Source organism: Ambystoma mexicanum, chromosome 10 (genome assembly GCF_040938575.1).
Source record: "Ambystoma mexicanum isolate Mex_15411 chromosome 10, UKY_AmexF1_1, whole genome shotgun sequence".
NCBI lineage: Eukaryota > Metazoa > Chordata > Amphibia > Caudata > Ambystomatidae > Ambystoma > Ambystoma mexicanum.
The window spans coordinates 540,010,201-540,023,878 of NC_090932.1; the positions used below are offsets into that span (position 1 = coordinate 540,010,201).

Genomic DNA, 13,678 nt, shown 5'->3' on the forward strand with positions numbered 1-13,678 from the left:
AATAAAACTCCCAGTATCCCTGAGACAAGATGGTTGTCATTGGTCTAAACCAGTTAGGGTGATAGAGGTATATTCGCACGCTGTAAAAACCCAGGATGGCAGAGTGTGGAACAACGAGAGGGTGATGATTCTAAGGGATGAGTGTTTGGAGAATAATGCTGATGAAGTGATTGAGGTGAGCAAAGAAAGAAAGGGGACGAGATAACAATTAGAGATGATGAGAGTGTATGGAGAGAGAATAGGAGAAGTAGGTTGTCTAGTAGTGTGTCTTCCTTGGCAATCCGTTCAGATAATTGTCCAGAAGAAGAAGAAGGCAGGAAGGGGTCCAGATGTGGAAGAAACTACAGACGACCAAAATATCTTGCAGACTTTGTGAACTAAACAAGTTTAACATTTGTTATATAAGGAAAGGGGATGTGTAGTGTCCTCATCTACATTGCACGGCACGTGCACAGTGTTGTGTAGATCTGCTTAGCGCGTGAAGACCGCACGAGGGATGAGAGCCAGGCGATGGAGAAGGGATTACAGTGTGGAACACGGCAAGGAGACGGTTGGAAAGGCGAAGGAGGAAAGAGACGTTACATTTCATGTCCCCTATTATATGTGCCTTACCAGTTAATAGTTACTAGTTTAAACCTAGTTATTGTATGGAAAATAAACATACATTATTTCCCCAACTGTAGTTCCATTACTTCAGAGTCTTCTACAGGAGATGAGACTCTATTGCCTTTTATTCTCTGGAAACTGTTTTCCTAGGGATCATTCGTCATCAATTCCTTAAAGTCTCACATTGTCTTATAAGCCTCACTGTTCATTTCTCTATTATTCTCCAGAGGGGAAGTCTCCAGTTCACAGCCTCACTGGTGTTGCTTGTACTCCAGCCTCTTTGGCCCAGCCCCCCCCTTGTTGGGAAGGCTTCCTGGACAACTGTTAGCACGGTCCTCTGCCTCTCTGTTCATTCAGTCTTTCTCTCATTCACTCGACGCTCACCTTTGTTTCCGGATGACAGAGGCCTCCAGCTGGGTCTCAAGTGCCGTTAGGGCCGTCAGCAGCAACTCTCTCACGGCTAACTTCTTATTTGGGGATAAATGTCTTAGTAAGTCTCTATAAACAGGTTATAACAGGATAGGGTGCAACTTGGACTACTGTTTCCTTATGGTCGGACGTCAATAGGCCCACTAATAGCCCACCTCCTCCTCAGGCCCCGGGCCCTCCTCCAACTCTTCTCTCTAATTCAAAAGACAAACACCAGAGACCTGTATCAGTATGACATCCTTGGAATCTTTCTTGTTCTAGAGCATTACCATTGGTCCAATTGTCTGTCTCTCCTAGGTTGTAGCCTCCCTCCATTATGACCTCATCCCCCAAGGTCTCCCATGTTGTAGCCTCCCTCCATTATGACCTCATCCCCCAAGGTCTGATTGGCTTCTTGCTAGAGGTCTTGTCCTGGCTCTGATCTTCCTTCCTTTCCACCGCCTTGTCACAGGCTTGTTGTGACTGAAGCCCCCTTTTGCTTTGCCTTAAAACAAATCAACTTTATTTTGGTGGAGAAATTAGCCTCCCTCACTTTATTGCTTAAAATTAGTTGGTTATCCCAACTAGTGTTGTCCTACCCTTGTGTATTTCCTAGACTGAAAGGAAAACCTGGAAAGAGTACTGTCTAGTGATGGGCATTATTGCATATGTTCACTGTCGGACTGAGAGAAAAACAGCATGTTTGGCATGTCAAAACAGCACTTCATGCAAGGTCCCCATAAAGGGGCAGGACGCTGAACTCTTCTAGGAGTTGTAGGCAGATCACCTTTAAACCGCGCATCACAGAGGTGTTTTGGTTGTGTCATCTTCATAAGGGCGCTAATTTTGGATCTGTGTATTCCCCATTCACTCCATCTGCCCACCCAACAATGTTGAAGGTGGAATTATTTTTTCACCCTGACATTGACAACTATTTAGACACCTTTTCACTTAAGTTTTTGGCTCAGTTCCGAAATGTCTCTGGTGCATCATGTGGAGTTAATGTAAATATCACTATATCGACAAGCTTATTGTAAAGAAGGCATGGCATCGAGCAATAGACACGGACACAATGAATAAAAGTTTCAAAACCTTTATCCAATGTTTTGCTTGGGATGGTAGAATTCCTAACGGGCCCTAACTCTGAAATGGGAGTAATCTCGACCAATTATCGATAATAAATACGTCCAAGTCAATCTGGTCAAAATGAAAAGGCCTATACTAAGAAAACCTAACCTTGCCCACAAAAGGAAAATAGTGTCTCAAAAAGAAATGTCAGAATGGCATTAGCACCCTCTCCTTTCCCCAAGTTCAACCCCACGGGGACTAGAGAATCTTTTAAGAAAAACAAAAGATAGGTGGATGGCACAGTTCTCCCAATCTTGCACACTTTGGCTTACTGGCACAATTTAACAGTTCTATTTTTAGGCTTTTAATTTCCGATACTTCAATCACTTTCTTTAAGCTTTGCTCGCCCTGCCATCAATACTCAGTTCATTTGTTTCTTAACTTCTCACAGTTTTGTACAGGCTTCCCTCCGGCTGGCTCAAGTCTGTCTTGTCGCACTTTATCACACAATTTCTCACAGTTCTGCACAGGCTTTCCTCTGCCGAGCTAGACCCTGTCTTTCCTTTGTGGGGGTTCCCTTCCCCACAATTTCTCTAAGATATCTTTTCCCACTGACAAAGACATTTGAAAGTGCAAAGAATTTCCACAGATCTCTACATGACCACTTCGACCTCTCTTTCAACAACCCTTAATTTCACAATCTTTTCTTGCAGCATCAATGCTTTTTGGTACTGGTAGTTTTTGTTCTCTTTCACTTGCTTTTCTCTTAAGTTCTATTATTTGGATTTTGCCTTCTTGGCCTATTCACAGTTCACATATTTCAAACTTTGTCTCCTTGGCATATTCACAGTTCATATCTTTCATTTTACATTTGTTCAACTTTCTTTCCTTTGATCTCCCTGTAATATCTTTCACAATTCATAACATTTCACAGAGACTTTCGAATGTGTGATTTCCCATCACAATACCACTCTGCTACTTCGTATCCTTCTCTTTTAACAATGGTTCTTCTCATTTGCGTTTTGTCAGCACATACGGAACCTTCAACTTGCAAAATGAGAGTCACTTTCTCTGTCACATCAAACAGACTTGTGTTCCCCTTGGTAACTCAGTGGCCATGTTAAAAGAATGTCTCATCTTTTCTTGCAGCTCAAGGCTGGTAGCAACGCCTCCTCTGCTCCTCCTCAGCACTGTCGTTCACCCAGGAGGGTCGCAGGCCGTTTTCCAATAATCTGAAGGTTTATTTCCTCTGCGGGCTCTTCTTTGCTTTTCGCACACTCACGTTTTCCCGAAAGCATGCACATTTAGCCTGGCTTCCTCATGATCCTCTCCACTGTAGATCAGCTCGTTGGTCTTCCAGCTTGCACCGTCCGGTCTGTATCAGCCTTGGAAGAGCTGTTCCTTCTCGTGCGCAGCCTCACTTAAAGCGTGCCTGTGCGCGCCACCTTTTATTTTCACTGGGACTGCTAATAAGTGGCAGGTGTAACTTGTTAGAGCTACGTGCCTGACTGCCTGGCCTCATTACAGGGACATGGCCAATGCAAGTCAGGGGAGATAATCTCTCTAGCCACATTCCTCATCTTCCGTACTGCAGTACTTTTGTCAAGACAAAGTGGGGAGGAATTATGGGAGTTGTAGTTTCCCATCAAATGTCAGGATAGGGGTTAGATGGGTTGTGGAAAAAGGGGGATACAATGTCTTTCTATTGGGTGCTTCTCCCCCACTCCTTGAGGACCACCTACCCAGGTGATCCTTTCTCACTTGTTCACCCCCAGCGCCAGAATCCAAAAGCGATGGCCTTTCCCTGGCCACCTGAGTATGGGTTCAGCAGGGACTAGGCTGTGAAACCCCCTCTGGTTTTTTACATTATTGACTATTTAAATGAACGAAAGTAGGCAGGACTGAGAAACAGAATGTTCTCAAATTTCTGACTCACTTGAGTTTGTTTCTTATACAGATGCATTGAAGGAGGTGACAACCATGACATCCCAGCTCCAGAATACTCTGATACGTCTGGAGAACTTCCAGAAGCTAACGGAGCTCCAGCGTGACTTGGTTGGCATTGAAAATCTGACTGTGTCGGAGCGGGTGAGTGCACCTCTTATCGTGACTTTGACCTATTACTGTTAAAGAGATATGGTCCTCTTTAATACAGGCTTTTTTGGCAGTGAGCAATACCTCTTATAACATGAATGAGGGAGTGGAACAATGTGTAAACTTAATTGCCTCTTACTGATTAGATTTAAGGTCTTTCCCTTGTTGTCAAAGCTCTACGATCCTGAAAAAAGCATGCTTGAGCTAAATTGAATATTGCAGATATAATTCAGTTAAGCCAGTTGGCCAGGGCTTAAGCAAATATTTTACAAATATTTTACAATGTAAATCTAACAAAACAATAGTCCTATATACTTTCCCGGCTCACTTTTTGTTTTTGGCTCAATCTTACAGTAGCCTCTTCTCACATGCGCTTGGTATGTTTTGTCACACATACACTATTAGTAGGCTGCCTACATTATTTACCTTAAGATATACAGGTTTGAATTGGAGTAACAGGGTCTGAATCCTATTTTTCAAAATCATGTTTATCCGATTCCTGACGTGCATCATTTTCCTAAGGAGTCTGAGATTTCGGAACTGCATACTTGCATTCCAATAGAATTTGTTCTTCCCTTCGATTTTCTAAATCTACATTCTTCTGTCTCTTCATAGAGGAGAATTTGTATTTATTTATTTATATACAAGAGGAACAATGCTCTTTTAACCATAAAAGAACGTACAATAGATAAGAAATCCGGTTTGATGGAAAGCAGTGAGCTTCTTGTAATCGGGTGAGTTTGAGGGACATTCTGACCAGGTTGTGCAGGGGAGTAAATGGAACAGTCACCAGGGACAATACATAAGTAGACATACATTGATTAAGGACAATGAACATTGGCCATTTTTAAGTATCGGTAGGCAGTACTGCCAGCTCTGTTCCGGATGTGACCATGATTGGTGTAGTGCAAGAGTGGAGGTTGAGGAAGTGAGGGACAGAGGCAAGTTAGCGGTGAGGGAAAAATGTTATCTAGCATGCAGATGAGATGTAGGTTAAGATGGTAACTCTGAGGTGAGAAGGTAGGCTTTTAGTTTGGTTTTGAACAAATCTGTGGGGACTGTTTCTCTGATGTCCGGGGGAAGAGAATGCCATGCAAGTGGAGCAATAAAAGAGAAACAGCGGAAGAGATAGCAAGAGCAGGGAGGGCGAGGAGCTACAAGGGTAGTCAAGGAGGCAGAGCAGAGATTACGAGAAGGCTTGTAGAGTTGAATAGAGGAGGACAGACACAGTGATGCCTTACCGTGGATAGATTTGTGAACCAGGAGAAGAAGTTTAAATCTGACCCTGTTTTGCATCGTCAGCCATCCAGCCTGGTGATGATCTAATGAAGTAGGTGTGAAGTGAGGGAGTTCTAAGAGTCTTGGTAGCAAAGTTAATGATCTTGTCGAGAGGACAGAAAGCATTGTTGCGGAGACCAATGAGGATTCTGGCACAGTAGTCCAGTTTAGAGATTCTTGGTGTTGTTGAAAGGAAGGTGCTGCCTGATTTTCTTATTATTTAGGAGGGTGAGGCGAGCTGCTGTTCCAGTTTTGGAGATGAAAGCAGAGAAGGTGTGAGAAGAGTAGGGGAGAGTGTCAGGTGCAAACTGGATTGGCAGAGGAAGAGATAAGAGAGAGCTTTTGGCAGGGAAGAACACCACCTCGGTTTTGGTACAGTGTGACATCAGAGTGTGCAAAGCCATCCAATATTTAATGGCAGAGAGACAGTTTGAAATTTTGATAGAGATCAGAGGAGAGTTCAGGAAAAGAGAATAAGATTTGAGTGTCGTCCTCTAAGAGTTAGTTAGGGGCCCCCCCAAGGAGGAGATTAGTGCCCAAGAGAAGATGTGTAGAGTGTAAAAAGGAGCAGACCCAAGACAAAGCCTTGTTGACCTCTGCCAGTTAGAGGAATGAGTTGAGAGGTAGGTGCTGTTGCTCCAGCAGACAGAGAATCAGCAAGGTGCAAGGTAGGATTCAATCCAGGGATGGCCTGGATTGCGAATCCTAAGAAGAAAAGAGTATTAAGGAGATCAGAGTGATCGACAGTGTCAAAGGCAGCAGACAGGTCAAGGGGAATTTGGATAGAGGATAATTTGGAGTGCTTAGCAGAGGCAATGAAGTTGGACACAGTCATGAGAGCAGATTCCCTGGAGTGACAGGTGCGGAAACCTGCTTGGAGGGGGTCTCGAGGTTGTGGATGTCTAAAAAATTGGAAGACGGTTGAACAAAACTCTCTTGAGCGCTTTAGAGTAGTGCGGAAGGAGAGTGAAAGGGTGAAAGTTGGTGGGTAGGTTTGGGGCAGTCCCTTGCTTTTTTAGGAGAGGGATGACCGTGGCTGTTTTGAAAACAGAGGGAAAGCAAGCAGAGTCAAAGGACAGATTGAAGTGTTTAGCTCGGTGAGAGGCCACTAAAGCGGTAATAGGCTTGACTAGATGTGTAGCAAGAGGGCCTGATGGGGCATAAGAGGGGTTAGCCTTCATCAGTAGAGATAGCACTTTGTCAGTATTAGTGTGACTAAAGTTGGAGATGGAGGCAGAGGATGATGGTAGAGTAGGCTGAGTGTAAAATGTCGGAGGAGGGAGTGTACGGAAAGGTCAGGAGAGAGTCTCTAATTTTGGAAATGTATGCAGCAAAGAATTCAGCTAGGTCATTAGCTGTGAGAGTGGAGTTCATAGTTGTAGACTTTAGGAGGAGTGAATTTAGGGTGCCATGTTGCCAGCTAGGATGGTTGGAATGAGTGTCAATGATGGTTAAGAATTTCCTTTTCGCTCTATCAAGAGTGGACTTATAATAACTTGTAAATTGAGTTGAGAGAGTTCAGGGCAGAGAGGTAGAGCTGCAGCTCCTCATGCGAGTGGGTACGTCTTCATTTGCGCAGCAGCCGATGCATGTCTGTGCGGAGAGACCATAAGAATGGGGGTGACCCATGACTGAGGATGCTGAGACTTAGGGGTGAAAGTAAGCAGTGGGAAGTGAGAGGAGAATGAGTCCTATAGTAGGGATTGTAAGCTAGAGAAGGCTGTGTTGATGGAAGAGGCATCGGGTGTGAAGGATGCGAGTGAGAATTTTAGGTCAGAGGGAAAGGGAGAATAGCAGAAGGTTTAAATTTCATTTTAGTAATAGGTGAAGCAAGTGGTGAGGAAAGGTCAGAGGGTGGAAAGGAGATGGTGGTGGAAACAATTGAGTGATCAGATATGGTTGGTGTGACAATAGTATTAGTGACTGAGAGAGTGGTGGAGATGAAAAAGAGATCCAAAGACCACCCCTGTGTGGGTAGGTAGGTTATGGATAGAGTGGCGAGTGTGGTCAATAAGAAAAGACAGAAGTTCAGATTTCTGAGAAGAGGTTGGAGAGGGAAGGTTAAAGTCACCTAAGAGAATGAGGTGATGTTTAGTGCAAAGTGAATCAAGGAGTAGCCCAAGATCATCAAGGATTGGTCCAGTGGGACCAGGAGAAGGATAGATGGAGATGATGTGAACCGAGTAAGGAAGAGAAATAGTAGAAATTGTGAATTCAAAAGAAGTAGGGTGGGACGTGGCATTGGAGATTTTTGAGGCATTGAGGCGGGAAGAGAGTAGGTGTCCGATGCCTCCACCTATGCCAGTCAGTCGAGAAGAGTGAATGAAGGATAGTTTAGAGTTGTATAGGGCTTCCAGAGTGGTAGTGTTAAATGGAGGAATCCAGGTTTTAGTGATCGCAAGAAGGTCTGGATGGAGGAGAGCTGGAGTGAAAGTAGTCAATGATGGTACCCAGTGATTTCATCACTGAAAGAAATATCGAGGGGCACTCATTTATTTATTTTAACCCACTGTCCAACACTTTCCCCAAATATTGTAGGTCTGGAGTTTGTTTATGTAATTGCATCAATCCTAAAATATGTTGCAAAGGGTATTTAGTGGGTTAAAAAAATATCGAAGATCCATCAATGTTTTTTCCCAGCGAATAAATCACATACAAAAGTCAGTGATAAAGGAAGTTTTGTTGCATACAGACTGAGCATTCCAGAGTGTAATGTTCAGTTGATGAGGTAAGGAAGAGTAAAAAAGTTGAGTCTCAGATGAAGAGAGGCAAGGTGGATATGTGTTAAAGGGGTTATGATTAGCTTGTCAGCTTTGTTTGTTGGAAGGAGTAGTGGGAGTTTTGAGTTGTGAGTTTTTTTATTTTTTTAAACCTTTATTTTTGAGAGTGTTCGACATTGCAGCAATAGAAATAAAAAAAATAAATAAAAAAACAGTTTGGTCAACAGCATACACAACATGTACCTTAACAGCACAATACAGCAGTACACTTATGTAGGGTGAAGAGACCATCCGCTTCGTGGCTGGGAGGACGGGGAGGGGGCAGTAAGGAGTCAGTGCTGGCCGCACCATGCCATTGTTCACTACTCATCAATATTGTCAATGCAGGGGTAAGTGGAAAGCAAATAGCTGCGGAATGGGGCCCATATGTTTTTGGGACGTGAGTTTGATGGTTGCAATAAAGTCCAGCGTCCTTCCATATCGGATGCCCACGCAACCGCTTTCAACCATTGGGAAACAGTAGGGACAGCCGGCCGCAGCCACACCAAGAGAATACATCTGGCAGCTAACAATAAACATAGACTTGCCAATTTACAGAGGGAGCCATAAATATGATCAAACTGATCAAATAAGCAACTCATTGGGGAGGGGCGGAGTTGGGCATTTAGCATAATTGACAAGGTGTTACAGACTCCAGCCCAGAACTCCCCCAACACAGGGCAACTCCACAACATATGCATGTAGTCGGCTTGATATGCTGTGCATCTGGGACATGCAGGCGGGTGACGGCGTGAGATTCGGTGGAGCCGCGTGGGGGTTTGGTGGAAGCGGTGTAGAACCTTGAACTGTATCAGTTGAAATTTTGTGTTCAAGGACACCTCCTGAGTTTGCCTACACATGGCTTCCCACCTCTCACCTGTAATATTCTCTCCCAGATCCATGTCTTCTCTTAACCCCGTCAATGGTGCACAGCCGCGATCTTGCAGCGTTCCATACAGTCTAGCAACCCCGTGAGTGATGCCCATCATTACAATGTCAAAGAGGGGTTCGTCAGGAGGCTGTATCGGGAATGTGCCCCACGAGCGCGTAATTGCCAGGCGTTACCCTGCACACTGTAGTCATTTCACTGATTTCCCCCTAGGTAGCTCAGGTAAGTCAATTAATTCTATAAAGGAGTTTCTACTAAACACATCACCCAGTGTGGCGTATCCTGCGTTTGCCCACTGCTGTGCATCAGCTCTGCTCATGCAAGGAAGCGAGGGAACAAAATTCCATAGGGGCATGTTTTTATGGTTGGGTCTGGGGTTTTTCAGTGTCTTCCACATTTTCTTCCATGCTAGGGCCGTTACTGTGACTGGGTCTATATCTGGCCGCGGCTCAATACGCGGAGGAAGCACAAGTGTACGCAGATCCCGGGTGCCAGCAGCATACCTTTCCAATTTTATGTGGGGATGCATTGCACCTATATTGTACCAATGGGCCGCATATTGAGCCTGTGCTGACATCCAGTACCTCTCAAAATTGTGGGGCAGAAAAGCCTACGCTCCCGCAAGGTCTGGACAATTTATCCCATTTGAGGCACACTGTGCCCGAGTGCCACAGAAACCCGTTTACAGCCCCTTGCTAGTGTATCGAAAAAAGCGGCACCAGGCCACAGCGGCACATTAACAAAGTAATATAGCAGTTTTTGGGCGATTAGCATCTTTAGGAGCGAAAGTCGTCCTGCTACAGTGATAGGGAGCTTTGCCCAGGAGTGAAGCTTGGAGTCTATTTGGGGTAAGTAGTCCCTGAGGTAACGTGCATAAAGGGTGGCCTTTTGACGTGTTACCATTATCCCAAGGTATTATATTTCAGCTGGTGACCAATTGAAACCCATCAGATCCAACGGGGGTGGGGGGTGGAGTCCGTTAAGGGAAATAGCTAAAATTTAGTGCAATTGACCAGCAGTGTGGACATGGTCCCAAACTACTGGACAGTCTGAATTATGGATGCCAAGTGAATAGCAGGGTCGCGTATGAAGAGAAGCGCATCATCAGCGTATAGTGAGATGATTTCGGGTTCCAGTGGTAGTCTGACCCCCCTGCGCATGTGTTTATTGCGTATATCGTCCGCTAGCACCTCCATCACTATGGTGAATAGTAGGGGAGACAGCGGGCAGACCTGTCTAGTCCCTCTGCATATTAGAATTTGGGGTGTTAAGGTGCCATTGGTGCTCACCTTCGCCACTGGATGTGCATACAGTAGTTTAACCCACGAGTTGAAGAGCGGGTCGAAGTTGCACTTCTCTAATACTGCCCACATAAATTGCCAAGAGACCGAATCAAACGCTTTTTGTATGTCTACGGCCGCTGCCACCGCTTGCTCATTGGGGTCTATTTGCGCTAAGATGTTAAATAGCCTCATGAGATTCAGCGCAGTGGACCTGCCAAGGACAAACCCTGATTGGTCAGGATGCACAATATTTGTATTTGCATTTGTATTTATTGATTCATTAAGCGCTTTACGCCAAAGCGCTGTAGAATTGAACAACATATTACATAAACAAACAACAGTTGAAGCAAATACATTATGAATCAATCGACAAAACAATGAAAAGAGCAATTAACTGAGCGGGTTAGGTTGGGAAGGGGAGAGGGAGTGGATGGGAGGGGAATGGTGAAAAATGGTAGGAGGAGGGAAGGAGAGGGGTAAGAGGGGGGAGGTCGGGAGGGGGGATAGTTAGGGGAAGAATAGGGAGGAGAGGGGGGAAGCAGGAAGGGGCAGGTGATTCAGGGAGGAGAATGGAGGAGGAGAGATTTGAGGGAAGAGCGGAAGGAGGTGAAGATGGGGGTGGCAAGAGGAAGGGAGTTCCAGGGTAGAGGTGCTAGGAGTTGTAAGGAGCGGAAGCGAGAGGAGGCACAGGGGGAGGGAGGTACAGTGAGAAGGAAGTGGTCAGCTAATCGAAGGGAACGGGAGGGAGAGTAGGAGAGAAGGGAGGAGAGATGAGGGGGAGCGAGACCATAGAGAGATTGAAAGACAAGGCAGAGAAATTGAAATTCAAGTTGGGAATGGAAAGGAAGCTAGCCAAGGGAAGAGAGAGAGGTAGAGATGGAGTCACGGGTGGTAAGTAGACAGAGGGTACGAACCGCAGAGTGGTAGATGGATTTAAGAGGGGCAAGGTGAGAAGTAGGAAGCCCAAAGAGTAGGGAGGAGCAGTAGAAGAGGTGGGAGAAGATGAGGGAGGAGATTAAGAGGTTAGTAGCGTGGAAGGTGAGAGAAGGACGGATTTTGCACATATTGAAGAGGTGGTAGCGACAGGTGCGGGAAGTGAGGGAAATATGTTGGGAGAAGGAGAGAGAGGAGTCAAAGAGAACCCCTAAATTACGAGCTTGAAGAGAGATAGGAAGATTGGAGGGAGGAAAGTGAATGAATGGGTGAGGGAGGTGGAAGAGAGTTAGAGGGAAAGAATACAACTTCGGTTTTGTCCGTATTAAGAGAGAGAAATCGGGAAGACATCCAGTTTTTAAAAGCAGTAAGGCAGGAGGAGAGTTTTTGGTGAAGGTCAGGTGAGAAGGAGGAGAAAGAGAGAAAGAGTTGAGTGTTGTCAGCATAAAAGTGCTGGGAGAATCCAAACGAGGAGATTACAGGGGCAATGAGGGAGGTGTAAAGAGAGAAGAAGAAAGGACCAAGTACCGACCCTTGGGGTACACCTTATTCAAGAGGATAGGTAGGAAAGGACCGACCTCCCCAGGAGACAGTAAAGGAGTGTGAAGAGAGGTAAGAGGATAGCCAGTTGAGGACAGAGCCTTTGAAACCAAAGTAAGAAAGAGTGTGAATAAGGAGGGGATAATCGACAGTGTCAAAGGCTGCAGAGAGGTCTAGGAGAATAAGTATAGAGGATTGTTTGGCGTGGCGAGCAGAGAGAAGGGAGTTGAGAATAGAGGTGAGAGCAGTTTCTGTGGAATGTTTGGGATGGAAGCCAGATTGGTAGGGTGGTAGGAGAGAGGAGTTAGTAACAAAGGATGAGAGCTGGGAGTAGGCAAGGCACTCGAGAAGCTTGGAGAGGAATGGGAGAATAGAGATGGGTCTAAAGTTAGAGGTGAAAAGAGGATCAGTAGAAGGTTTCTTCAAAATAGGGATGATTGTAGCATGCTTGAAGGCAGAGGGAAAGTAGCTGAGGAGAGACAGATGTTGAAGAAGGAGGTGAGATAGGGGATAAGAAGAGGGTAAATCTTAGGGATGAGAAGGGAAGGGAGAGGGTCAGAAGGGGCAGCAGTGGGGTGGGCTTTGGATACTAGGGTGGAGACTTCAGAAGGGGAGACGGGATAGAAGATGGACATGTAGGATGAGGGATGGGGCGGAGGAGTAGAAATGAAGTCAGAGGGGGTGTGGATTTTTTGACGAAGGGTAAGAATCTTAGAGGAAAAGAAGTTGGCGAAGTCAGAAGGGGACAGTGTAGAATTGGAGGATCGGATCAGAAGTGGGGGGAGAGAGAAGTCGAGAAAGAGATTGGAAGATATGGCGAGGATGAGTGGCTTGAGATTGGAGTAGGTTAGAGAAGTAAGAGGATTTAGCCGAGGCAAGGCAGGAGTCGTAGAGTGCGTGGTAAGAGAAGTAAGAGGTTTGGTTAGAAAGCGAGGGAATTTTGAGCGAAAGTCTCTCGAGACGACGGAGAAAGCGTCGCATGGAGAGGAGTTGGGGAGTAAGCCAAGGTTGAGAGGGTTTTTGGGTAGGGCGGAAAAGAGAAAGGGGGTAGAGTCTGTCAAGGGAGGAGGAGATAGCAGAGGAGAGGGAGGATAGAGCATCATCTGCAGATAATAAGGAGAAGTCTTGGAGAGTTGGAATGAAAGAAGAGCAAGTGTCAGTAAAGAGGGATGGGTCAAAGTTGCGAAAATCGCGCCGTGAGTAGGTTGGAGGGGAGGGGTTAGGAGGGGTGGAGTGTGGGAGAGGACAAAGGGAGAAAGAGAGTAAGGCATGGTCAGAGAGATAGATAGGAAGAGTAGAGACAGGGGAAGAGGGGTAGGAAGAATTGAAGATGAGGTCCAGGATGGAGCCAGAGGAGTGGGTGGAGGAAGAAGGAAGAGGGGAAAGGAGGTAAGAGTCAAAGATAGAGAAGATGGGAGAGGATTGAGGGGGAGAAGGGAGATGGAGATTGAAGTCACCAAGCACGGATAGAGGAGAGGGGGAGGGAGAGATGAGCGAGAGGAGGTGATCCAGGTCTTCATAGAAGGAAGAGAGATGGCCAGGGGGACGGTATATGATCAGAAAAGAAATAGGGTGGGGCAAGGAGAAAGATTTGTAGAGGAATTCAAAGGTAGGGAAACAAGGGAGAGATTGTGAGGAGGAAGAGAAGATGTACTTGGGGTGGCAGAGGAGGCCAACGCCTCCGCCACGGCCAGTAGTGCGTGGGGTATGAGTAAAGGAGGAAGAGGAGATGGTTAAGGAAGCAGGGATAAAAGTGTTATGGGGGGGATCCAGGTTTCAGTTAGACATAAAAAATTGAGGTTAAGGCGAAAGAATAGGTC

At 45.8% G+C, this 13,678-nt stretch overlaps 1 protein-coding gene across 3 annotated transcripts in view; it reads left to right on the forward strand.

The window, feature by feature from the left end:
• Positions 1–13,678, forward strand: part of FARP2 (FERM, ARH/RhoGEF and pleckstrin domain protein 2) — a 4,051,843-nt gene that overhangs the window by 3,163,427 nt on the left and 874,738 nt on the right. For all 3 annotated transcript variants that reach the window (XR_011276033.1, XM_069618112.1, XM_069618113.1), the window contains exon 19: positions 4,040–4,170. Coding sequence is in view for 2 of the 3 variants with exons in the window: in XM_069618112.1 (XP_069474213.1) it covers positions 4,040–4,170 (131 nt within the window). In the remaining variant the exon portion in view is untranslated. The remainder of the gene's footprint in view (positions 1–4,039; positions 4,171–13,678) is intronic.